Source organism: Callospermophilus lateralis, chromosome 10 (genome assembly GCF_048772815.1).
Source record: "Callospermophilus lateralis isolate mCalLat2 chromosome 10, mCalLat2.hap1, whole genome shotgun sequence".
NCBI lineage: Eukaryota > Metazoa > Chordata > Mammalia > Rodentia > Sciuridae > Callospermophilus > Callospermophilus lateralis.
Genome location: NC_135314.1, coordinates 84,975,683 through 85,002,588, shown reverse-complemented (window position 1 = coordinate 85,002,588; position 26,906 = coordinate 84,975,683). Strand labels below are relative to the sequence as shown.

Sequence of the window (26,906 nt, the reverse complement as noted above, 5' to 3'; positions counted from 1 at the left end):
TTAAATTTCAATCATGACAGTGAAATAAGACTGATAGAGGGGCTGGGGTGGTGGCTCAGTTTGTGCAAGGCCCTGTGTTCGATCCTCAGCACCATATAAAAATAAAGGTTAAAAAAAAGTATGATAGAAAAAGTAAAACTGTGTATAAAGGGAGTTTTCAATGCTAAAAAATATAGGTTTAAATAGGCAAAGTCAGAGTGCTTTTGACACTGTCCCGCCTCGTAAGAATAGAGAAGCCCAAATATTTTCGGGAAGCAGGGAAAATGAATTTTTGTCAGTAGCACCCAGAAAGGAAGGACAGAGCAAAGTGAAGCAAATAGCGGGAGGATGTATTCGATAATATTAAATGCATTTCTACTAATCGCCAAATTGACGGTAGTGTCTGACTTGAGAATTCAAGAAACGCCTTCGTGCCCAGGGCTCAGGGACCACGGACCAAGGCTGGCGTCCCCTACCCAAAGACAGTATAAGAACACAAAATCCACGAGGGGTGCGCTGACGATTTTGTGTCCTGGAGGCTGTGACACTCCGGGGACCTAAACCTCCCGCCAACAGACGCACTAGGGAGCACAACTTTGCTTCACTCCTCCGAGGCCAGGAGCTGAGGCTCAGGCCTGGGCAGGAGATTTCCCGGGAGGCCAAAGGTTGAACTTACCATGGCTCAGCTCGGCTTCCTTGCTTCCACCAGGAGCGCGGTTCATCCCAGTCCAGAAGACAAGGTCACCACCATATGCCTTTACCGGAAAGCAACGCAATCACCGAAGCAACCTCAAGTTCTCAAGTCCAGAAGCCCTGTGAAATACGGCAGGAGCGGCCGCCAACTAGGTCGGAAAATTGTCGTAAAAGTAAACGCGAAGCAGGATGTAAGGTCCCTCAAGCAGTGGGCGGGAGGAAACCGAGACGTTGGGTTAGTGGAGGGGTGGACGGATAACCTGGGCTAAGGTTGGGACTTAAGGGTGTCGTTTGTCCTTTGCTTCAAGACTGTTGGGATTTGGAAATTATTGTCAGGAGGGCATGGGTTCTGGAAGAGTGAATAAATAGTGGGAAACCTTACCCCAAAAGAGTTTCTTTTCCTACGTATTACATTGCGTTGCCATTTATGAGATTTTTTTAAAAACCAAAAACCTGTCAAAGGTTGTGACTGCACCTAAACATGCTGTGATAGATTCCACCACGAATCTAAATAAATATGTAACAACCTTGTGTAGCAAACCACATGTCCCAGAACACCAAACAAATTTTACTGTTTCAAGTGTTGCTGGGTGGAGTTCTTTTATTTAAAAGAACTTAAGATGCGACTTGACAGCACTTTCTGTGAATGGACTTTTATTTGCGGAATGTGATTACTACTTCATAGACAGTTAATAGCTGGTGCGGGATCTCAAATTCCTACACTTGAAAAGTTTTATTTAAAATTTCTCTCCCTGTCCCCCAAATAGAATGTAGGGTTGTCTGATGTTCTTTTAGGGCATCAGTTTCGTATATCCCTAATTAAAAGGAGAAAAATAATAAAGGCAATAATGGAAGTTTACAATGCAATATTTGGATGGCTAATATAAATTTGTAGTTGCTTACCACTTAGAACTTATAGAGTATTAGAGCTGGGTTGTAACTCAGTGGTTACAACCCTGCATGCACGCCTAAGGCCTGGGTTTAATCCTCAGCAAACGCATAAAAATAAATAAATAAAAATAAAGATATTGTGTCCATCTACAACTAAAAAAATTTTTAAAAAGAACTTACAGAGTGTTAAAAATATTCATAGTGCAATTCTGTTTTGATAAGTTGGTTGATTTATTAGGCAAATATGCAAGTAAGTTGGCTTTCTTTTCTTCATCTATATAAATAGTTTGCATTTGGGTCTCTAAGAACTCTTCTGACCCTAAGATTTTCTCATTTATTGTCAATACATGATTTCAAGTGATATCTAGCACTGAGACACTAGTTTGAAGTGTACATCTTTTTCCCTGCTCTTTTATGTAATTTTTTTGGGAGGGTGCTGGGGATTGAACTCATGGGTGCTCAATCATTGGTCCACATCTTCAGCCCTATTTTTTTTTTTTTTTTTTTTTTTTTTTTAGTGACAGGATCTCACTGAGTTGCTTAGAACCTTGCCTTTGCTAAGGCTGGCTTTGAACTTGCGATCCTCCTACCTCATCTTCCTGACTCACTGGAATTTTTTAATGTAATTTTTAACCCAACAGTTGCAAAAGAATTAATCAATGGAGGCTTAAGACTTTGGTACCAAATTGGCTGAAACAAGCTAGAATGCTATCTGGAAATTTGTATTATGCATATTTTCAAGTGTACAAACTATGGCATGTGGTTTGTGTGTGTGAGAAACAGCTTTCCACATGCTAGTCTCTAAAAATGAGATAGATAATACAGCAACACACTTTGTTGAGGTGATCAGATCCTGATTCTGTCCTTACTTCTTTGAATTGGACAAATTATTTCTGACTGAGTTTTTCATGTGTAAAGCAAGGTCAGTGATGATTACTTTGCCATTTTTTTGTGTGAGGTTGGAGATTATGTACATGATGTGCCTTGCACATAGTCATCACTTAGCCTGGTACCTTATTATTATGAGACAAGCCACAGTATAAATTGGTATGCAAGGCTTTCCTAATTCTCATGACACCTCACTTAAGGATCCAAATTGATAAATATCTTTCCTACCTGCTAAAATCATAGAAATACGCTTTAAAAACAATCTTCAAATATATCCCTTAACTGATGAAAAATCATACCTTGCTATTTCTAACTAGTGACTGCCAGCATTTCTTGATTTGTTGATGAGTCATTTCCATGTGGTAGGCTAACTTTTGAAATTTCACTCTAATCTGTCTTCATCTCATCCTGCTTGGTGTGTAAAATCTCTTTCTACTGCTCTCTTAAAGGATACATGTTGAGGTACGTATAATCCAGAATCATCTCTCCTTCTAAGAACTCTTAATCATAGCATCAAAGAAAATGTTCACAGGTTTCAGGTATTAGGACCTGATATCTTTGAAAGCCATTGTTTACTACAGAGAAGAAGAGGGAAAAAAGAAAGAAAGAGGGATAGCAGGAAAAAGAGATGAAAACTGTAATCTCAGGGGATTGGGAGGAGGATGCAGGAAAATCACAAGTTCAAGGCCAGCCCTAGCAATTTGAGTAAGTAATTTAGAAACTTGCCTTAGAACTCTGTCTCAAAATAAAAAGTAAAAGGGATGGGGATGTGACTCAGTGGTTGAGAGTCCCTGGGTTCAATATCCAGTACCCTCCCCCACCCCTCAAAAAAAAAAAAAAAGAAAAAAAGAGGAAAGAACTTGAGCATGTGTACTCAATTTTTCTGATTTGTTAGGCAAGTAACTTCTTGAGGAATGAGAGGGATTAGCTGAGAGTTTTCTTCTTGCATTATGGCTTTCAAATATGTTTTGATTATGTAAGAAGTACATTTTACATTATGACCCCGAGAACAAATACATACTGGTGTGAGGATGTGCATGTGTACGCACACACAGATAAATTCCCATAATTGAAATTTGTGTCTTATGAGACAATACCCTAATTTCACGAGATACGTGCTTGTCTTCTCTTATTTTTTTTTTTATTAGAGCTTTATGTTTATACATAGTAGTTGGGGTCATCCTGACAAACTCATACTTGCATAGAAACCAGTTTCACTTTCTGTCCTTTCCCCTCCTGCCCCCTTCTCCTTTTTCTGCTCTACTAGACTTCCTTTCATTCAACTATTAATTTGTATTTGATTGGATCTTTATCTTTTCCTTTCCTTACCCTTTCCTTCATTTTACTCTAGCTTCCGCATATGAGAGAAAAATTGGAGATTTGAGTTTCTGAATTTAGCTAATTTCAGTTAGCATGATATTCTCCATTTCCATCCATTTACTGGCAAATGCCATAATTTCATTGTTTTTTTTTAATGGCTGAGTAGAACTCCATTCTGTGTGTGTTATGTGTATATATATATTATAACTTCTTAATCCATTTATCTATTGATGGACAATTGAGTTGCTTCCATAATTTAGCTTTTGTGAATTGTGCTGCTAAAAACATTGATGTGGCATGTCACTGTAGCATGACGATTTTAGATCTTTGGGGAATATACCCAGGGATACCTGGATCACATGGTGGTTCCATCCCTAGTTCTTTGAGGAATCTCCAAATTGCTTTCCAGAGTGGTTGTCCCACCAATAATGTAAAGTATTCCTTTCTCTCCATACCCTGCCAGTATTTATTCTTGATCATTGCCACTATGACTGAAGTAAGATGAAATGTTAGTGTAGTTTTGATTCATATTTTCTTGATTAATTGCTAGAGATGTTTTTTGAGTTCTTTGTATATTCTGCATTTAATCCCTTGTTGGCGGAGTAGCTGACCAAGAGTTTCTCCCATTTTCTTGGCTCTCTCTTAATCATTTCCTTAGCTGTGCAGAAGATTTTTAATTAATGGCATCCCATTTATTGATTGTTGGTTTTATTTCTTATACTTTGGGTGTCTTATTAAGGAAGTCTGTGACAGCACCTATATGATGGAGTGTTTACCTTGTGTTTTCTTTTAGCAGTTGTAAGATTTCTGATCTAATTTCCTAAATCTGATCCATTTTTTATTTGACTTTTGTGCAGGGTGAAAGATAAGGATCTAATTTCATTTTTCTACGTATAGCTATCCAGTTTTCCCAGCACCATTTGTTAAAAGACTAGCTTTTCTCCAAGATATATTTTTGGTCTTCTGTATTTTATAAAAACAAAATACTAGGAAACCTGTTAAGTTCATAGCCAACTTGAAATTTGACTTGAAATTTGGAAGGCAACACTGTACAAATATCCACAAATGGGAAATGTAATGCCAGGCAAATATTTTCCCTCCTTAAAAACTATATGCCAGGGCTGGGGATGTGGCTCAAGCGGTAGCGCGCTCGCCTGGCATGCGTGCGGTCTGGGTTCGATTCTCAGCACCACATACAAACAAAGATGTTGTGTCCGCTGAGAACTAAAAAATAAATATTAAAATTCTCTTTCTCTCTCTCTAAAAATATGTAAAAAAAACACTATATGCCAGACATTACCTTACACAATTTCATTTCATCATGTGGAAATAACATTCATTTTTGTTTTTCAGATGAGGATATTTTACTGACATATTTTGTTTTTCCCTTCTCATCTCCTCTGTTTCTATCCTGCTCTGTGCCCTAGAAGAGCACAAATTCTTAGGAAATGACTTTAATGGACTGAATCAATGATCATTTTTGTCTTCTGGCTTGGGGTTCAGTTAGGTCTATGATTAGAAGTTCAGAAGATAGGAAGAAAGTGAGTTCATGATCTTTATTTCTCCATCTCTCTTCCTAGCAGTTGCCTTAGGCTGAGTGAATTTGTCCATTGAAGACTACAGCTCCTTCTGTGTGTAGGTTCTGGTAATTACTCCAAGCCTTGCTCCTTCAGATTCCCCTGGCTTGTGTTATTAGGCACAGGACATTTCATCATTGTTTTCCAGTGAAAACAGTCCAGGCCTTTGAAAACAGTCCCTTTATTCAATTCTCCATTTAGCTATGGTCTGAATGTTTGTTTCTCAAAAATTCATTCATTGAAACCTAATTACTACAGTGATGGTATTAGGAAATGGTGTCATGGGGAGGTGTTTAGATCATGAGAGCAAACCCATCATAAATAGCATTTATGTCCTTAAAAAAGAGGTCCACAGAGAGACCCTCACTCCTTCCACCATGTGAAGACCCAATGAGAAGATGTCATATATGAGTAAGAAAACTGATCCTTACCAAACATGGAATCTACTTTAATTTGTACTGAGATTGAGAATATGGCTATCTATGCAGAAACAGGCTGTCACCAGACACTGAATCTCCCAGCACCTTGATCTTGAACTTCTCAATCTCCACAACTTTTGTAAATACATATCTGTTGTTTACAAGCTACACAGTCTGTGGCATTTTGTTATTGAAGCTCAAACAGGCAGTGCACCATTTGTTTGAAGCAAGGATAGTGAGTTTTATAAGAGGCTATTGCAATAATTGAAGTGGGAGATGATGGTAGCAATGAAGGTAATGAAGTGTCTGGATTCCTTCTTTTATTTTGAAGATATAGTTGATAGTTTGCCGATGGATGCAATATACTGTGTGAGAGAAAACAAAGAAATCTGCAGTGGCTACAAAGCTATTAGCGTCAGTAGCTAGAAGTGTAAATTTGACACTTAAAAATGTCAGAAGAACTTCAGAAAGAGCAATCAGGGAATGGGAACTATTATCATGTTAAGTTTGAAATGACAACTAGATATCCAAAGAGTTTTGTCAAGTAGGAAGTTGGATATACAACTTTGTTAAAAAAGGTCTGGGAATCATCAGCCTCTATATAGTCACCAAGGCCATAGAACTGCTGAAAGATGTATTGCATGAGTGGAGAGAGAAGAAAAATAAACGTTTTGGGTTATGTCCATGTATGGAATTTGAGAACATAAGGAAACCCCAGAAAATTAGATTGAAAAGGGGTGGGCAGAAACCAGGTGAGTATGGTTTCCTGGAAGCCAAGTGAAGAAAGTATTAAATGGAGGAAAGATTGATTAACTATGCCAGTGCTGCCAATAATCAAATAAAAAAGACCAAAAATTGACTACTGGAGATCAATGTGATGTTTATGAGAAGTTCTCTGATATGAAGGGAACAAAAGTCTTATTGTAGTAGTTTTAGGAAGCCATGATAAGAGATAGTGGAATACAGATTATAAGAATACAGATTATAAGAATTCAAAGAATCTTTGCTGAAAAGGAAACTAGAGAAATGGATAGTACCGAGAGGAGGAGGAGGTAGTAGAAAAGAGTTGGCTTTTTTGCATTTGGCACATTTTGCAAGGTGCCACTGAACTACATCCCCAGTCCTTTCAATTTTTTTAAAAAAATTATTTACATATATATTTTTGGTTAGTGATGGATGTTTATTTTATTCATTTATTTATATGTATTGCTGAGAATCAAATCCAGTGCCTCACACATGCTAGGCAAGTTCTCTACCACTGAGCCACAAACCCCATCCCTTTTCATTTTTTTTTTTTTTTAAGACAGGTTCTTGCTAAGTTATTGAGGCTCTTCTCTAATTTGTAATCCTGCCTCAGCCTTCCAGTTGCTGGGATTACAGGAATGTACCACCATGTCCCACTGAGTTTTTTTTTTTTAAGATGTAAGAAATAATAGCATGTTTATTGGTCATAGGAATAGATTGTAGGGGAAAAATTGACAAATTTTATCAAGTTACATAACTTAAGAATAAAATGTAGAGGCCATTTTTCTCAAGAGCTTTATTTTAGAAATGAGGAAAATGAGCCACAGAATGTTTGACTGACTTCTAAAGTCCTTAGGGTCCAGTAATAGCTTGCCGTTTTTCATTTTTTCAGATATGTATAGTGTTGGGTCATAAAATATCCTTCAAGTATATTTTCTTACCACTATTTTTAGGGATTATCTAAGATCATTATTAATGGCATTCAAGTTCCTAACTAGCAATCATTAAGCCCAGTGAATCTTTTGTAGGCAGCTATTCACATAATGCTGTATGTAAAGGCTCTTTGCCTAAAACTCAGTGGTACTTAATAAATCCTCTCTTCCCTTGTCTTCCTGTTTTCTTCCTTCCACCCTTCTTTGTCTCTTGTTTCCCTCCTTTGCTCCAATGATTTTGTCATCTCCTAACAGCATATTATTGGGAATTCATCCTATTACTCCCTGCTCAAAATGAATATTCTTGGTAAATAATCATTTTGAGCTATGATCAACAGATTCTTCTATTAATTGTGTTAAGAGATTATTTTGATGTTGTAACTAGCAAAAGGAAGAGTTTAATTGGAGTAAAAAAGAAGGAAGAAAGAAGAACAGATTTAGAATTCAAAGAGATTGAAGACAGGTCCAGATAGGAGTCAGATAATAACGTTGGCATTGGGAAGAGGAGAGAATGCTGCGAAGTCAGAATGAAAAGCCTACAGTCTAACCACTTTTTTCCAGTTGGCCCCATATGCACCCAAGTCAGGTAATGCCGCTCTGCTCTGTGGCTATTATAAAATAATTTATGATGATTTCTCCTGTGATTTTTCTCTCTCTTTTCTTTATTTCATTTTTTCTCACTGCATCTGTTTTAGTCTGACTTACTGCTTTCATTTCTAATTGCAATAACTGTTGTCCTTGCTTAGCCTGGAGCATATGAGTGGTGAGTCAGAGACCAGGCTGACAGTATATTTGTCCAGAATGATAGTGTTCAGGTGACAAATTTCTGGATGAAGGCTCTGTTCTTTCCTCAGGCTGTAAGGGAAGGCAATTGAGATACCTGGAATTTCAGAGGAAATGGGAAATTGAAGTAGCTTACATGCCTTTTCACAAATGGAGATTTCCCACCTGACCCTCCATTTTATTCCAGCTTAGCTTGAATTTTCCTGTTGTCTTTTTCAGGCCTTTTCCCCCTCCCTGAGAGAAGGTTCCAATTGCATGCAAAGCTTTATACATTTAATAAATTGAGCCCTCCCTGCTGAGCTTCCAGCAAATGGAACTGACCAACAGAGTAATCTGTGTAAGTGCATCTTGTGCCTGGACTAGACAGACAAGTACAATTATTTGATTGCTATGATTGCCACTAAATGAGGGTGAACTACTGTGTCTGAGATTTGTTGGTGAATATAATTAATAATATAGTGTCATGCATTAATAACATAGTGCCATGTGAAACAAAGCTACAATGGAAGGTCTATGTGAAGTTCTACTTTAAATCACATTTTCAGAGAGCTAGATGATTGAGGAGATGAGCAATAATATAGCAAGATGTCTTTAAGCACCAGCTTATGAGTTTCATTTGATTTAGGGGGAAGTTAAGAGAATATACATTGTTGTTAGAAGTTACTTGGTGGTCACAATGAAGTATGGGATTCATCCCTAACTAATTGTTATAAAAATTACATTACTGTATTGCTCTACTGTGAAAATTTATCTTCACTGTCATTATTAGAAGAAAGGCCAATGCCAAAAATCAGACATATTTTTTTTGGAACTGTAATGTCCTTAGTAATTACATTGTTCACTTCCTTAGCCCAGAACCACTCAGCTCTTCCAGGCTTCCCTTCCATTTCTTCCCTTGGTAAATCTTATAGTCCTTTCAAATGGAATTTGTCACTACTATTCTCCAAATGTACTCTAAAGTCCACTGCTCCCTGGGCTTTTAGTCAAGTCATTCTCTTTTCTAAGTGCCATTCCCCCATCCCATCTTTGTCCTTCAGTTAAATGTTCAAATCAGATGTACCTTCTACCATGTTTTCTTTGTTCATTAAAGTCTGGAACAGGTGTTCATGACATTTTTTAAAATATTTTTTTATTAGTTTTAGGTGGACTCATATCTTTATTTTATTTTTATGTGGTGCTGAGAATCAAACCCAGTGCCTCATGCATGCTAGGCGAGCACGCTACCACTTGAGACACATCCTCAGCCCTGTTCATGACTTTTTAATATAAAGGAACAGATAGTAAATATTTTAGGCTTTTGGGGCCACATGTAATTTTTATATTACTTGCTTTCATTAAAATTTAAAAACCATCCTTGTTCGTGGTCATTCAAAAATAGATTACAGAGCCAGATGTGGTGTACTTCTGTAATCCCAGCTATTGGGAGGCTGAGGCAGGAAAATTATAAGTTCAAGATCAGTCAAAGTAACTTAGTGAGGTCCTAAGCGATGTAAGTGAACCCCATCTCAAAATAAAAAAAAAATAAAAAGGGTTGAGGAGATAGCTCAGTGGTAAAGTGCCCTGAGTTCAATCCCTGGTTATACTCTCCCACAAAACAACAACAAACTATGGGATAAATTAGGCTCATGGGTCAAAGTTTGTAACTCATAGTCTAGAGTGATCTTTTCTTTCTCTGATCTTCTGTATAATTTTTTGATGCTACACTACTAATTTTTTTATGATGGATAGAAGCTATTAATAGATAAGTTTTTTCTGCACTTGACTAGAGGTCCTTGAGTGAAGAAATCATGTCTCAAATACTTCTTTTTATTTCTTACATGTATTAGAGCATCTAAACAGAAAGTACTTGAAGAATATTTGTAAAATAAGTAACTTATTGATAATATTTTCCATCAAGATATTTTCAACTCTTTTAAGCACTTCCTTATAAAGAGGTGTGTCTTCCACCTCCATCCTGTCCATGGACGCTTTAGTAAGGTCATGTACCCTATAACTGCAGTGGGTAATTACAGAATATTGTTTTTATTTGTTAAACATTGCATTCATTGAGCAGTTATTATGTGCAAGGCACTATTCTAGGCTCTGAGAAAACATCGATGGAAATAGACAAAAATCTCAGCCCCTGTGTAACTTTGCAGTGTAGGCTGGGAAACATCATGTTATTAGGAGCTCTCCTCCTAATATGTCTCAACTTCACTTTCCTGTTTTCTCAGGTCGTTGACTTAATAATAGTATTTGCCACTTGGTTTATCAGGGTGCAAGAAATAATAAAAATTGTAATAAAAGAAGCTGACATTTATTATATACTTAAGACAATTATAGATGTTATCTTTTATTGTACAGTCACTTAAGGAATTTATAAAGCAATTAACTGCATTTAGTTATTTTGTTGTCAATCTGAATAAACTGGTGATCATAACTGTCACTTAACCTGGATTACTGAAGTCAAACTAGTCTACTAGAGGCAATATTTTGATCAAAAGATAAATTTAGCAACATTATGTAAAATAGGCATATAGAGCTTAACAATTGGTGGTAGTTTAAAAGAATAACTTAGCTAGTAGGTGAAGTAGTAAAGATTGGACTTAAGGTTTATTTGAATCCCAGGTCTATGATCTTCCTAATGTAACCAAAGTAATAATGATCATTTGAGTTTTATTCTGGGCACAGAATTGCATTGAAATTAACAAAAATGAAGCAAAAATAAATATAAGCAAGAATCAAAAGCAAACTACACACACAATTATTTGAAAGAAATTAAGATATTTTGTGGCAGTCTCCAAGAGGGAGTATGTTTGCATGTGTGTGAGTGTGGTACTGGAGATTGAAACCAGGGGCAGTCTATCACTGAGCTACATACATCCCAGCCATTTTTTATTTTTATTTTGAGAGAGAATGTTGTTAAGTTGTAGAAGCTGGCCTGGAACTTGTGATCGTTCTGCCTCAGCCTCCCAAATCACTGGGATTTCAGGCATGGGCCACCACACCCAGCTAGTAAGTTCTTACTATTCAGAATTTCCTTACAGTCTTCTTCCCTTATTGCATCTTACCTTTCTTTCTTCTTCTTTTTTTGTGGTGCTGGGGATTGAACATAGGTGGCTTTGCATAGTGCTTTACCACTGAGCTACACCCACTGACCTATTGCATCTCTCTTAATGTCTGCCTAATACAAAATTAATTGCCAGAAAAAAACCTCTTCAGCTATCTTTCAGTGCTGTTTGTCCAGCTCTTTTTCTTCCTGAGGTTTCAGGAACCACTCCTCAAGCTATTTTATTCCTTTATTCCAGTCACTCTGTCCATTCAAGTGTTTTTCCATTCCTTTTTTTTTTCTTTTTGTTTCTCCCTTAAATGTGTACTCTGGTAGGTCAAATTCTAGGAGGACTCCAAATATTCCCATATAATGGTATATACCCTTTATATGATTCCATCACCTTGATGGTGAGCTGGAACTTTAGAAACGGTGGATGGTCACCTTTGCTTAGATTACATTATATGGTAAATGTGTTAAGATGTTCACTCCTATGGTTACATTACTTTGTGTAAAACAGTGTTGTAGCAGACTAGATTGATAGTCTTCTGCTTGCTTTGAAGAAGTATCCTGTAAGTTGTGAGAGGTTCATGTGGCTAGGACATGAGGATGAGCTCAAGGAGCTCACAGCCTGTAAGAAAATGGGGTCTTCATTTCTACAATTGCAAGACACTGAATTCTGCCAACTTGAATGAGGTTGGAAGAGGCCCCAAGTCTCGAATGACATCATACCTTGATTTGAGCCTTGTGAGATTCTGAGCAGAGAATCCAGCCACACCTTGCCTGGACCTCTGACCTAAATGAATTATGAGATAATAAATATTATTTTGTGCAATACATTTATAATAATTTATTACACAGCACTAGAAAATGAATACATGCACATTAACTCGGTTTATGTAATAAGGTCCAAAAACATTTGGGGAAAGAGCGGTTGTGATTTCCCTGCCACACCATCAAAATACATAAAAATTACACCTGAGGAATGTGTAATTCTTCTATTACAGTAGTGAGTCCCTATAGCTCTTGTTGGATGAAATATTTTATTGATGTTTGTTAAGTCCTTTTGATTTGCCACATTTTTTAGGTCTGAAGAGTCTACCAAGTTTATGTCTTGATGACCTATCTATTGGTGAAAGAGTTGTGTTGAAATCACCTAATGTTATTGTGCCACAGTCTGAGTCTTTAAGTTGAGTTGTGTCTGTTTTATGTACTTAAGTATATCAACATTTGGGTCATAAATCATATACCCCAAATATCAACCATCAAATGTTCTTTTTTAAAGAAAAATTGTTTAGTTGTTGATGGACCTTTATTTTATTCATTTATTTATATGTGGTGCTGAAAATCAAACCCAGTGCCTCATACATGTGAGGCAAGTGTTCTACCACTGAGCCACAAACCCAGCCCAGCTATCATATATTCTTGTTGGATTGTTCCCTTTTCTACTATGAAGTAAACTTCTTTGTCATTTCTGATTATTTTTGGCTTTTAGTCTACTTTGACAGATAGGAGAGTATTGACCAGGAATGGGAGGGGAACTTGTTGTTTTGGAGTGTGTATGAGCCCTGTGCAGAGAGGAACTCCAGGCAGAAGCAAAAGGTTTTGCTTGAGTTGAGGGCATTAGCAGTATTGTTCTGATTCTCAACACCAACTGAGACATTAAAAAGGCCACAAAAGGATCTGATACAGAAGACTTTGTGGGAATCAAATTCCATTTCAGTAATTTGGTGCTGTAAGACTGAGACCGCAATGGCAACTCAATAGGCAACTAGAATTATGATCCAGAGTGTGTGGTAGAACTTAGAACAGAAAAAAAAAGAATTTAGTATATAAAATTCAAATTTGGCAGTCATCAGCCTAGAATTAAGATTGATACCCTCAGAAACAGAGATACTAAGTTTTTAAAAATAATGACTATAAATTGCAAAAAGTTATATTGTTTTGCTGGGCATGGTGGTATACACACACACACACACACACACACAGAGAGAGAGAGAGAGAGAGAGAGAGGAGAGAGAAGTTATATTGCTTTAATTTTTTTTTTGTGTGTGTGGTGCTGGAGATTGAATCCAGGGCCTTATGCATGCAAGGCAAGTACTCTACCAATTGAGTTATTTCTCCTGTCCAGTTACATTGTTTTAAATACATAAATCAAGAATTTTTTTATTCTTGAACATATTCCTGAGTTGGTGTGACCCAGATCATGTCAAAATTGACGTATTCTGTTAGGCAGGGCATAAAGAGCAGTGAAACCGTGACCTGAACCCCACTGAAAGTAATCTGTCAGGTAGTGGAGTAAGTAATAGATTTATTGAGGGTTAAGGAAATAATAACAAAAAATGAAATTTAGAATTTAATTAGTCCAAATAATCAGGAATATCATTTACAATAAAGTAGTCACAATAACTGGTGAAGACATATGAGCTCAGTCTCAAATACAAGAGAAAACTCTTCAGAGATAATCAGGGGTAAATTTGAAGCTAAAAGATTTCTGCAAACTTTTCTTCTTTACTCACTTTAGGTCACCTGTCTGTCAGTGAGGAGTTTACTTCCTGGGCACTGGGAAGTCAACTGTCTGCCTGTCTTCCTTCCTTCCTTCCTTCCTTCCTTCCTTCCTTCCTTCCTTCCTTCCTTCCTTCCTTCCTTCCTTCATTCCTTCCTTCTTTTTCTTTCTTTCTTCAAGAAAACAATTTATTACAAATAATGTTCAGCTGGATGGTGGTGCCTGACTGTAATGCCAACTAGTTGGCTGAGGCTGGAAGACAGCAAGTGCAGAGAGCCTGGACAACCTGGAAAAGACCCTACCTCAAAAATGGAAAGGGCTGAGTGTATAGCCCAGAGAGCACTTGATGAGCATGTATGAGACCCTGGATTCAATCTCCAGCACTTGCCACCACAGAGTGGCACGCAGGGCGGGTGGTGGTGGTGGTGGTGGTTTGATGAAGACCTAGGGACATAACAGAGTGGTAAAGTGCCCCTTGGTTAAATCCTGCACAAAATGTTCAGAATGGGGGTGTGACATGCCAGAGGCTTTGCCTGGCATACATGAAGCCCTGGGTTTCCTTTCTAGCACCACAGAAAGAAGTTCATCTAGTGAGATGTGGCTGGGCTGGGGATATACTCCTGTAATCACATGGGCTTGGGAAGTTGAGGCAGGAGGATCCCAAATTTAAGGCAAATCTCAGTAACTTAGAGAGATCTGGTCACAAAATAAAAAGGGCATAAAAAGAGCTGTGGATGTAACTTAGTGATAGGAGCACCCCTGTGTTCAATTTCCAATACCGAAAAAAAAAAAAATAGACAATAGGGGTTGGGAACTGGCTCAGAGACAGATCTCTGGTATGACAGTGCTCAAGGTTGTATGTTCAATTCCAACAGGATAAAAATCTTGACTATAGCTGGAGGGAGGTGAAATTGACTTGCATGTTTACATCTGGCAACTGTACAACTTCTAGCAGCCCTTCTTCCTCTGAAGACCTCTATCCTCAGGCACTGAGCCATTTTCAGATGCAGATCTTGGCAATGCCTATGACTCCTCAGGTCCCCCCATTCCTAGTCTCTTTTGGGGATCGAAGGCACACAGGAACCCAGAGAACATCTGAAGTTTGTAAAAAAACTAGAATTCCCTTTGTAGCTTAAGGGCAAAGATTGGAAATTTCCCAAGTTGAAACATTAATGTCAAAAACATTGGCTATTAGGAGTTAATAGCTCAGGTCACGGTTTCACTGCTATTAGGATAATTGTGTTGGGAGTTAAGTGTCATAGCAGGGTACTCAGTATATGCCCTCTAGGGAAAACCTGACCCCTTTCCACCCAGTGGCCTCTGTCTTGTTTAGTGGTGGGCAGCACAGAGTGGGGTCCATGAGACCAGAACTTTCCTCTATCCCTACTCCCATCCTTTTTTGTTCAATGTATTGATCTTATTTTGAATTTAAGAATTAGCTTACTGTGGGGGAAAGAGGCCTGGCATTTTTGTAGGACTGGACAGCAGTGTGGAAGTCAAGGAAATCCAGAAATGTTTATCGTGCAGGTCAAAGGCAAACAGGCTCCCAGAGCACCTTCCTCAAACAGTGTCTCTTGCTTCTTTCTATTCTACTCATCACCCCCCATCAGCTCCGGACTTCATTCCACTGCAGTTACATTTATCATCCTCACTGGACCTGTTTGTTCTGTTGATATTCTTTGCTACAAACCTCTCATGAGGTGATGTTAGTGTATCCTCAGTTGCCTCCATTCCACCTGTTGTGAACATGGGGCAGGATGAAAGAGATAAAGATTAAAGATGGAAGAGAACCCTGCCATGTCTTTCTGGTAAAGATGATGTGCAACAAAGGAAGGGGACAGAAATACCAATGTTATCTCATACGTAAATGATGAAAATGTAAGCATTTTAAATGGAGATAAAGTATTAGACGGTGTTTTAAGTGTTTCTAATGCTTTTTAAAGATGATCAACATCAGGTGAAGCCACCAAAGAGAGGATATAAAGTTGAGTCAAACTAAAGAGGTAGTCACTGGGAGAAAAATGGCAACATGGTATTCTTTTCTCCCCCCCCCCATAGCTTTATTGAGGTAAAATTAAAGTGCAATAAAATACACATACTTGAAATTTGATCAGTTTTTGACATATATGTAATTAATACAATCAATATGAAAAGTATTTTCATTTCTTTTTAAAATTTGAAATCATGTGTGTTTCCTGCATGGTTTATTACATTAGAAATCAATCACCTTAAAACACATAGAACCCCAGCCCCACATGTCAACTATTTCAAAATTAAGTGGCACACTTATGTTTCAGAGGTCAAGGAAGAAAGCACAAGAAAAGTAAATAAAAAGTGCTTTGAACTAAGTGATAATAAGAGCTTAAAATATCAGGATCTCTGGAATAAAATGGTACTCAGATGAACTTTTATAATTTAAAGTACTTGTATCAGAAAGAAGCTAGAACAATAATCAAATTATTTTCATATTATGTAGGAAGAAGGAAAATATAAGAGCAGGAACAGAAATAGAGAAGAAATAATACAGCTAAAATTTGATTTAAAAAAAGTCCAATCAAGAAAAAGCCAAGAACACAAAAATTCATATCAATGGAAAGGGAGCTATTAAAATAACCCTACAGCTAAAAACATGCAATGGAGGAAGGATAGCATCTTCAACAAATGGTGCTGGGAAAATTGGAAATCCATATGCAACAAAATGAAACTGAATCCCTTTCTCTCGCCATGCACAAAAGTTAACTCAAAATGGATCAAGGAGCTCGATATCAAATCAGAGACCCTGCACCTGATAGAAGAAAAAGTTGGCTCTGATCTACATATTGTGGGGTCAGGATCCAAATTCCTTAATAGGACGCCCATAGCCCAAGAGTTAATAACAAGAATAAACAAATGGGACTTACTTAAACTAAAAAGTTTTTTCTCAGCAAGAGAAACAATAAGAGAAGTAAATAGGGAGCCTACATCCTGGGAACAAATCTTTACTCCTCACACTTCAGATAGAGCCCTAATTTCCAGAATATACAAAGAACTCAAAAAATTAAACAATAAGATAACAAATAACCCAATCAACAAATGGGCCAAGGACCTGAACACTTCTCAGAAGAGGACATACAATCAATAAGTACATGAAAAAATGCTCACCATCTCTAGCAGTCAGAGAAATGCAAATCAAAACCACCCTAAGATACCATCTCACTCCAGTAAGATTGGCAGCCATTAGGAAGTCAAACAACAACAAGTGCTGGCGAGGTTGTGGGGAAAAGGGTACACTTGTACATTGCTGGTGGGACTGCAAATTGGTGCGGCCAGTATGGAAAGCAGTATGGAGATTCCTGGGAAAGCTGGGAATGGAACCACCATTTGACCCAGCTATCGCCCTCCTCGGACTATTCCCTGAGGACCTTAAAAGAGCATACTATAGGGACACTGCCACATCAATGATCATAGCAGCACAATTCACAATAGCTAGACTGTGGAACCAACCTAGATGCCCTTCAATAGATGAATGGATAAAAAAAATGTGGCATCTATACACAATGGAGTATTATGCAGCACTAAAAAATGACAAAATCATGGAATTTGCAGGGAAATGGATGGCATTAGAGCAGATTATGCTAAGTGAAGCTAGCCAATCCTTAAAAAACAAATGCCAAATGTCTTCTTTGATTTAAGGAGAGCAACTAAGAACTGAACAGGGGGAAAGAGCATGAGGAAAAGATTAACATTAAACTGAGACGAATGAAGGGAGGGAAAGGGAGAGGGAAGGGAAATTGCATGGAAATGGAAGGAAAACCACATAGTTATACGAAATCACATATATGAGGTTGTGAGGGGAAATGGGGGTGGGAGGGAGAGAAAGGAACAACAACAGATGAGGTAGAGAGGGAAGATGGGAGGGGAGAGGAGGGGGGATAGTAGGGGATAGGAAAGACAGCAGAATACAACAGTCACTAATATGACATTATGTAAACTATGTGAATGTATAACTGATGTGATTCTGCAATTTGTATTTGGGGTAAAAATGGAAAAGCATAACTCACATGAATCAAATGTATGAAAGATGAAAAAAATAAAAAAATAATAAAAAAATAAAGTTATTAAAAGATAAAAAAAATAACCCTACAAGTGCTAAAATATATTAAGGTAAATATACAATTGTATGTCAACATATGTGATAGCTTGCATAACATGGTCTAAATTAGAGCAGGATCTGTGTGCAGTTGAGAAGAAAGTATATTCAGTCATTGATGGATGAAATATTCTATATATATTTGTTAAGTCTAAATTATCAATTGTATTTTTTACTTCTATAGCTTCTTTATTTAGTTTTTGTTTGGAGGATCCAAACAGTGGTGACAGAGGCAGGTTAAAATTACTCAGTATTATTGTGTTGTGATCTATTTGATTCTTGAAATTGAGCAGGGTTTGTTTGATATATGTAGATGCTCCATTGTTTGGGGCATAAATATTTATGATTGCTTTGTCTTATTGACGTATAATTTCCATAGGCAGTATGAAATGGCCTTCTTTGTCCCTTCTGACTAATTTTGGCCTAAAGTCCACTTTATCTGATATGAGGATAGAAACCTCTGCTTGTTAATGCAGTCCATGTGAGTGATATGTTTTTTTCCCCATTGTTCACCCACCTTGCTGAGAAGCTGCTTGCTTTTTTTTGCAACATGGAGGAAAGTAGCTCAGGACATGGCACCAGGAAGTAGAAAGAGAGAGACACTGAGACACTCTCCTCACCATGGATAAAATATGGTATTTAAAGTGAACAGTGAACAATATAATGTAATGAAGAGTATAATGAAAAGTGAGAAAAGAATTGCTTTTAGTTTGTTGGAGAATATTAGAAGAACAAAGGCAAAACTTCAGAAGTTTATAGCTCCTTGGCCCTTTAACCTTTCAATTGTTCCCATCCTGTATTAGCTTTTTCACTGTGGAGACCAAAAGATCTGACAAGAACACTTTTAAAGGAGGAAAAGTTTATTTGGCCTTTCTCCCTTCTTGGGTCCTCAAAGATATATTGACTTAAAAAGGGTTCAACAAGACAATTGTCACAATGAACCAAGAGCCTCAGTATCTTATTCTCTGTCCTACCCTAAAATTGTATAGGGAAATGAATTCACCTTTTAAAATTACACACTTAATATTTTCCTTGTCCTATTTTCATGTACTAGGTTTTACAACATTTGAAAATTAATAGTTCAGTCAGAATTTATATCATTATCTTGTTATCTAATATAGCAATGCCACCAGAGTTGCTTAGGATGGTTTGCAATTATAATAAATGATCTAACTAATTTCTTATTTTCATACACCTCAATTTAAAATTTATAATTTACTTCCATTGTGAATTTAGGCAACAAAGCAGTAATATTAGCAATGCCTACAACTGTCACCAATGGAAATCTCATATATCTTTTAGCATATCAAAGTTACCATAGATATTAAAGTATCATTTATATACATCACTACTTCCACTACTTCAAACCAGAGTATTTAAAAATAACTTATTTAGCGTTAATAAGAAAGCATACTTACGTTGCAAATTAAAAAATTATCAGCTTTATTTAAGTATAATATATATTTTTGATCCTATGTACTTTACTTGACGTATTTAAAAATCCTCATATTTTTTTCTTTTTTTTAGAATTTTTTTTTTAATATTTATTGTTTAGTTTTCAGCGGACACAACATCTTTATTTGTATGTGGTGCTGAGGGTCGAACCCAGTGCCGTGCGCATGCCAGGGGAGCGAACTACCGCTTGAGCTACATCCCCAGCCCCAAATCCTCATTTTTAAAAGAGGTCCATAGGTTGGTTTCAATAGACATATCTGTGGTGAAAACAGGGTTAAGAATCCCTGAAGTTTAGATTCTTTTTTCTCTCTTCTCCCACAATTCCTGATAATCCTATAGTTTCCCTACTACCATAGGCCCATGGAATCCAAATTTCCTCTGGTCTTTGCACAGACTTTGGCAAGGACACCTCTGCTGGGTCTCTGGTTTCCTTGCTAAGTTCTCTGAAGTCCTACTATGTACGACACTGGGCACTGACAAAACCGGTGCTGGAAGTCACTTGATTCTGCAGTCCACAAGCTGTGTTATCTAGGTTAATTGGCTTCTTTTCCTAAGAGTTCTACTGTATAGTCCTGACAGAAGACCATGTATATGACTATGTAATTCAATGAAAACTGTGTTTCTTTCTACCTCTGGAGTTCATGTTTACATGAGAACATAAAACACTTAGACTTCATCTTATTTTGACTTTATGACCCAAAACTTTAAATATACAAACCCTTTTTTAAACAGACTCCCAGCTGTGCTCAGCTTTTAGTCTTTTTTTTTTTCACTTTCTGTTTTTTCAGTTCCAATTTCTAATTGATCACTACCTTTTGTTAATTACAGCTTAGCATTCTCTCTCTCTCTCTCTCTCTCTCTCTCTCTCTCTCTTTTCAATTTTTAGTACAGGGGATTGAAACCAGGTACTTAGCCACTGAGCCACATCCCAAATCTTTTCATTTTTAAAAAAAATTTTTTAGACAGGATCTTGCTAATTTGCTTAGGACCTCACTGAATTGCTGAGGCTGGCCTCAAACTTGTGATTCTCCTGCCTCAGCCTCCAAGTCACTGGGATTACAGATGTGCACCACCATGCCAGGTTACAGTTTTGCATTTTCTACCTTTTTTTCATCTTTTCTATTATTACTTTTGTTTAGATCCTCATCATCTCTTGATTGAACTGCTATCAAAAAAGTAATTTATGGAAAGAGTGTGATGGAGTAACGTGGGTTTTTACTGAAAAAAAGTATATTTTAGTTGCTTTAGTGGGAGAATTTTCTTCTTTTTCTAGGACAGAAGGGGTATTGAACATGAACTCTGAGGCATATGCTCACATGCAGATCCACTGGGGTAGTGGAGTGGCTCTTACTTCACAGATCCCTGGCAAGAGTCAGGCATAGATTCAAGGACACATTTGGCCTTATAATCTCTAAAAGTCAATCTAGTACAAAGTACATTCTATGTTAGATTTTCTCATCCTCAGGTCTTCCATAAAGTTTTTTAAAAGTGTTACTCTACTGTGAAATTGAGGGGAAGCATTATTTCCTCTCCAAGGTTGGAGGAGGAGATATGAACAGAGACTCAGGTGAAATTATGCTCAGCTGAACAGCTATCTTCAAAGGAGTTATCTCAAAGAAGCAGTGCTACAAGGATGAGATGAGCAGGCAAAGCAGAAGATGCACAGAAAATTATTGTGGAGCATGCCTGTGGCACAGCATTAGCAATCTCCCAGAAATGCTGGAAGTGGCAGGAGCAAGAGATGCACTTTCTACCTCCACTAGTGGACAAGTGGGGCCATATCATCATGACTTGTTTAGGAGTAATCTCTGATAATATGCACAGGCTGCCAGGCAGACAGCAAACACGTTATCTATAGTGTATAATTTTGAGTTACTCTAGATATCTTTGAAGATTAGTAAGGATTCACTTGACTCACAGATATGTTTATTTACAAATAAAATTCATCTCTCATAATTCAGTTGATAGTAAGGCAATAAGTCAACTCAAATCCTCTCCTCCTCCACTTTATTGGGAAAGGTGATAAAATATAAAAAAATAAATTATAACAACATCAGGAGAATATTTATTTAAAACTGGGTCATACATAAAGGTGTTAGATTGGAAGATTTTCTCCGTGCCAGTAATTTAATTGAATCAATAGGACTATAGGCTTTCTTTTATAAACTCATTAAAAAAGCATCATTATTTCCTTAATTTCTTATGCTCTTGTAAATGGTATTAAAATACTTTTAAAATTGAGATATAATTCACATGTCCTAAAATTAACCATTTTGAGATGTAAAAAAATTTAGATTTTTAGTATATTCACAGAGTTGTACAACAATCATCACTATCTAATTGCAAAACATATTTATTATCCCTCAAGGAAATTCAGTACCCTTTAGTAGTCACTTTCTATTGTTCATTCCCCACATTTTTGGCAAGCACTGATATACTTTCTATTTCTCTATATTTGTGTATTTTGTACCTTTCAATAAATGGAGTCATATATGATCCTTTTTGTTTGACTTTTTTCCCCTAAGTATGATGATGTTTGCAGGTTTTATACATGTTATAATAGTAAGTCAAAGTTTCTTCATTTTTTTTTTTTAAAGTACTGGGGACCAAACTCGGGACCTCTACTTACCAGGAAAGCACTCTACCACTGGGCTATCCCACAAACTTGTCATTCCTTTTTTTGGCTCAATAAAATGTTGTTGACTGATTATACAACATTTTGTTTGTTATCAGCTGGAAAGATTTGAGTTTACACATTTTAGTTATTATGAATATATATAATAATGCCACTGTGAATATTCCTGTATGATTTTTGTATTAAAAGTTATTTTCAATTCTCTTAGATATATACCTAGGAGAGTAATTGCTAGGCCATGTGACAACCCTATGTTTAACATTTTGAGTAACTGTCAAGTTTATTTTCCACCTTGGGTGCACTATTTTGTATTCCCACCAGCAATATCAATATATTAAGGCTGCGATTTCTCTGCATCCTCACCAACCCTATGATTTGCTGTATTTTTCCCCTTTTATTAGAACCATCTCACAGAGTGTGAAGTGATATTTCATTGTGGTTTTGATTTGCATTTCTTTAATTACTAATAATGTAGAACTTTTTTTTTTCATGTGCTTATTGGCCATCCTTAAAAGTTTCTATTCAAATCCTTTGCCCATTTAAAATATTGAATTTTAAAAAAATGTAGGAGTTATTTAAAAATAATGTAGGCATTATTTAAAAATAATGTAAGAGTTATTTCTTTATTTTGAATATTAGATCCTTGTTGGATATATTATTTGTAAAGAACTTTTTAACATTTTGTGGATTATCTTTTCATCTTTTTAATGGTATTCTTTGCAGAACATCAATTTCTTGTGAAGTTCACTTATTTATTTATTTTTCTTTGGTTGCTTATGCTTTTGGATGTGATATTTAGAAAAACATTGTCTAATCTAAGGTCATAAAAATTACTCCTGTTTTTGCTTTGGTAAACATACTTTTACTTCTTTAATCCATTCAATTTTGTACCTGATATGAGAAGTTGAATTCTTCTGCACTTGGCTATCCAGTTGTCCCAGCAATATTTCAAAAAAGGCTGTTCTTTTACCATAAAATTGCCTTGGCACTCTTGTGGAAATTATATGACCATACATGTATGAATTTCTACCAGGACTCTCAACTTATTCCATTGATCTTTATGTATACTTTATATTTATGCATTAATTTGATCACTGTAGTTTTATAGTATATTTTAAAGCTGAAAAGTGTTAATCTCCAAAATTTGTTCTTTTATTTCAAAAAATTTTTTGGGTACTATTATGTGTCTCTTGTAACTCCATTTGAATTTTAGACTCATTTCATTCATGTTGTTAAAAGTTGGAATTTTGGTAGGTATTGTATAGGACCTATAGATAAATGAAGAGTATTGATAACAGTATTACATCTTCCAATCCATGAATATGGGATATCTTTCCATTTATTTTGGTCCTCTTTAATTTTTCTCAACTATGTTTTATAGATTTCAGCATATAGGTTTATTAGTTTGCTATTTGATGCTATAACAAAATATCGGAGGCAGGCTAATTTTGTAAAGAAAGCAGGATTATTTAGTTTATAGTTTTGGATGCTGAAAGCCCAAATAACATGGCACAGGGACTGGTGAAGGCCCCATAGTGGGTGGAGGGAGTGATTATGTGGGAGTAAGCAATATCATTTTCAAACAGGAAATCAAAGAGAAATTTGGGTCCCACATTCCCTTTTAAGATCATGTCCCCACTTGACCTAAAAACCTAGTAAGTTCCACCTCTTAATGGCCTACCACCTCCTGTCACCACACTGAGGATCAAGCCTCCAACATCTTTGAAAAGACAAGATGAAAAGAAGCCTGTTCCTGTGCCAATTCTCTGGGAAACCTATCTGGCTTACCCCTGAAGGTAATTCGCAGCTGTCAACTAATGGATTTTATTCCATTTTTATAACGAGAATTTAAACAATGCTTTTCAGTGTTGTTGATTTTTCTTACATATAATGAACCAGAAAGACCTTGCTGTGTGACCCTAAACAAGTCCTCTCATCTATGCCTCACTTTCCACCAGTGAGAGGTGGAGGATATAGCTAAATTTCTGAGACTGGCCTTGAACTTGTCTTCCTCCTGCCTCAGCCTCCCCAGTTGCTGGGATTACAGATCTGTGCTACCATTCCCAGCTCACAACATCCTTGTGAGTTTTCCATGGACACAGTCTGCAGAAAAATGTAGGCCTCATGTGTTGTCAACTGCTGACAGCACAACCTGGAGATAGTGCCCCTGTGTGTGTGCCTTCCAGGTTCAGTTCTGGCATCCCTCAATCAGTGGCCTTTAACAGATCATCAGAAACCTGTACATTAGAAGTGGTGTGGCTGCCAACAACCAGCTCTTGCTATCCAGCAACCAGATCACCCCAGTCATCAACATCTTGGTAGAAGATATAAATACCTTCTCTGAGGATATCTAGTACACACAGGTGCCTGTGGCTGATATATCCATTGTGCAGCTCTATGACTTCTTTGACCCCATCTTCAACATATCCACAGTGTGGAAATAAAGCAGGGCTATACAGTGCTAAGCTTTGCTGCTGACATGAACTGCTTAATTGGGCTTTGTGCCTTGCCTACATCATGAAGTACCATGCCATGTCCCTGCTGTAGGGCTACACGTGGACCATGTAAAGCCAGCCCATCATCTGTTTTGTTTTGTTTTTATTTTTGGTACTGGGGAATGAATCCAGGGGCAATTTACATTAAGCTATAAACCAGTCCTTTTTATTTTTTGAGACAGATCTTGCTAAGTTCCTGAGGCTGGCCTCAAACTTGCAATGCTCCTGCCTCAACCTCCCAAATCGCTTGGATTACAGTGTGTGCCACTGTGCCTTTTTCTTTTTCTTTTTTCCTGGTACCCAGGGACACTTAACCACTGAGCAACACCTCCATCCCTTTTTTTGTATTTTATTTAGAAACAGGGCGTCAATAAGCAGGCCTGGGTTTTGGGAGCAGCTCATCCAGTATAAGTTACAGCTATTTGGTAAGAATACTGCTAAGGTCTGTAAACAAGTCAGAATGGCACCTGGTATATTGACAGAGAACTGTTAGAGTCTGTAAACAAGTCTGCATGGCGCCTGGCAAAATGCCAGAGGGAGTGGTTTGTGAAGTAACAAAAGCGAGCCATTCAGTGTGGAGATTCCTGATTGGTTGACTGCTATATCTAGTTTATGCTAATTAAGATAAGCTGAGCAAAATGTATAAATACCTCTGTTATCCTACAATAAATGGCTCTCATTCCTGCTGCATCAACATACACAAGTTATTTGTCACCCCCCCGGTTATTTTGCTGCAGCCGGACTGCGGCAGATGGTGGCCCGTACGGGGAGCCCCGGGACACTCGGGGGTAAGTGACGAAAAAAGCTGCCTGTCCATAGATAGGACGGGAGCAATCTGCTCGTCCCTATGCAGATAAGGCGAGAGGAATAATGGCCATTTCGAGAAAATGGAATAAGATTGATGCAGTATGTTTGTGTCTTGTTTTGTCTTGAAATGTTGTATTGTCTTTGTGACGAAAATATGGAAGGGGTGAGAAGTAAATTGATAAGAGAAAAAGGCACCCCAGTGGAATCAAGAATAGTAAGGGCATATGTTGATAAAAGCCCAGAAACTCTAGTCAGAAAGAAAAAGAAAGTTCAAAAGAAGAAGGATTATCAAGAAAAAAGTTGCAGCAAAAGGCTATTACTAAATACTTTTCGATACCAAAGGGTACATGAAACGACAAGGCGGCTGCCACCTGCCCAAGCAAGAATTTTCCAAGCGGCAGTTGCCGGCTCTTCCCCGCCCCCCTGCCCCGGGGGAGCGGATCACCACTGCGAGCCCAAATGTAAACCTGACCTGGAGGCACAGTCTCGAAGGCTTTTGCTCCCTGTGCCCGGAAGCAGTTTGAGTCTGGGACTCTCCCCAGGGCCATCTGGGGCTGCCGGGATGCTACAGCTGGCAGAAGACGCTACTGGCGTCCCTGAAGTTTGATCATTTCCAAGGCCAATAACTACAATGGGTCTCCCACACCTGGAGGCTGATGAATAATGAACACTATTAAGGCTTATTTCAAATGTAAAAAACCTTGAGATAATGTACTAAATTGTTCAGAAGGTTGTTTTCTTAGTGAAATGCTACAGGATTTTCTTTAGCCATCCGGAGTTCCTGCCTTCGTCCCGGTGAAAACAAAGGTGAAAGAATTTACAGTGTTGCTGAGAACCGGAGGAAACTTTGGCTGAGAACTGAAAGAAACTTCGGCTGAGAAACGGACGAGACTTCGGAGCTATTGCTGTTTCTGCTGCTACAACTTAAGCTAGCTGCCTGCAGAACTTGCCTGGACTATGATTTACCTGGACTGTGAGTTAATCTATTGAGACACTGCTTTATCTGGACTGAAACAACAAACTATAATCTACAACAAATTGTAACTTGGTATCTTTGCTAACGGTGTCATTGCTGGTATAATTTTTCCTAGGGCTTCTTGCATGGAGCCATCAATTGGCTTGGTATTGTAACATTTTGTATCCTCCCTTTCTGTTTCTAGCAGGTTATTTATGGTGTTTCTGTAAAAAACACTATGGTCATTATTTAAATTAAACAAAAGGGGGAAATGCTAAGGTTTGTAAACAAGTCAGGATGGCACCTGGTATATTGACAGAGAATTGTTAGAGTCTGTAAACAAGTCTGCATGGCGCCTGGCAAAATGCCAGAGGGAGTGGTTTGTGAAGTAACAAAAGCGAGCCATTAAGTGTGGAGATTCCTGATTGGTTGACTGCTATATCTAGTTTATGCTAATTAAGATAAGCTGTGCAAAATGTATAAATACCTCTGTTATCCTACAATAAATGGCTCTCATTCCTGCTGCATCAACATACACAAGTTATTCGTCACCCCCCGGTTATTTTGCTGCAGCCGGACTGCGGCAAATACTGTGTTCATGATCAAGTCCCCAGTGTGAGTGATCCCTGACATCTATGAGAAGAAGGTCAGTTTGATGATTCCACTGTGA

General features: G+C 37.5%; 1 protein-coding gene and 1 pseudogene across 2 annotated transcripts in view; one reads left to right on the top strand and one right to left on the bottom strand.

Annotated features, from left to right (window-relative positions):
* Dnajc19 (DnaJ heat shock protein family (Hsp40) member C19) overlaps positions 1 to 802 on the bottom strand; it is a 4,171-nt gene extending 3,369 nt beyond the window's left edge. The window contains exon 1 of one of the 2 annotated variants that reach the window (XM_076867787.2): positions 656 to 802. In XM_076867787.2, the coding sequence (XP_076723902.1) occupies positions 656 to 701 (46 nt within the window). In that variant the 5' untranslated portion in view covers positions 702 to 802. The remainder of the gene's footprint in view (positions 1 to 655) is intronic. The other variant, XM_076867786.2, reaches the window with a different exon arrangement.
* Positions 731 to 26,906, top strand: LOC143407889 (dual specificity protein phosphatase 18-like; annotated as a pseudogene).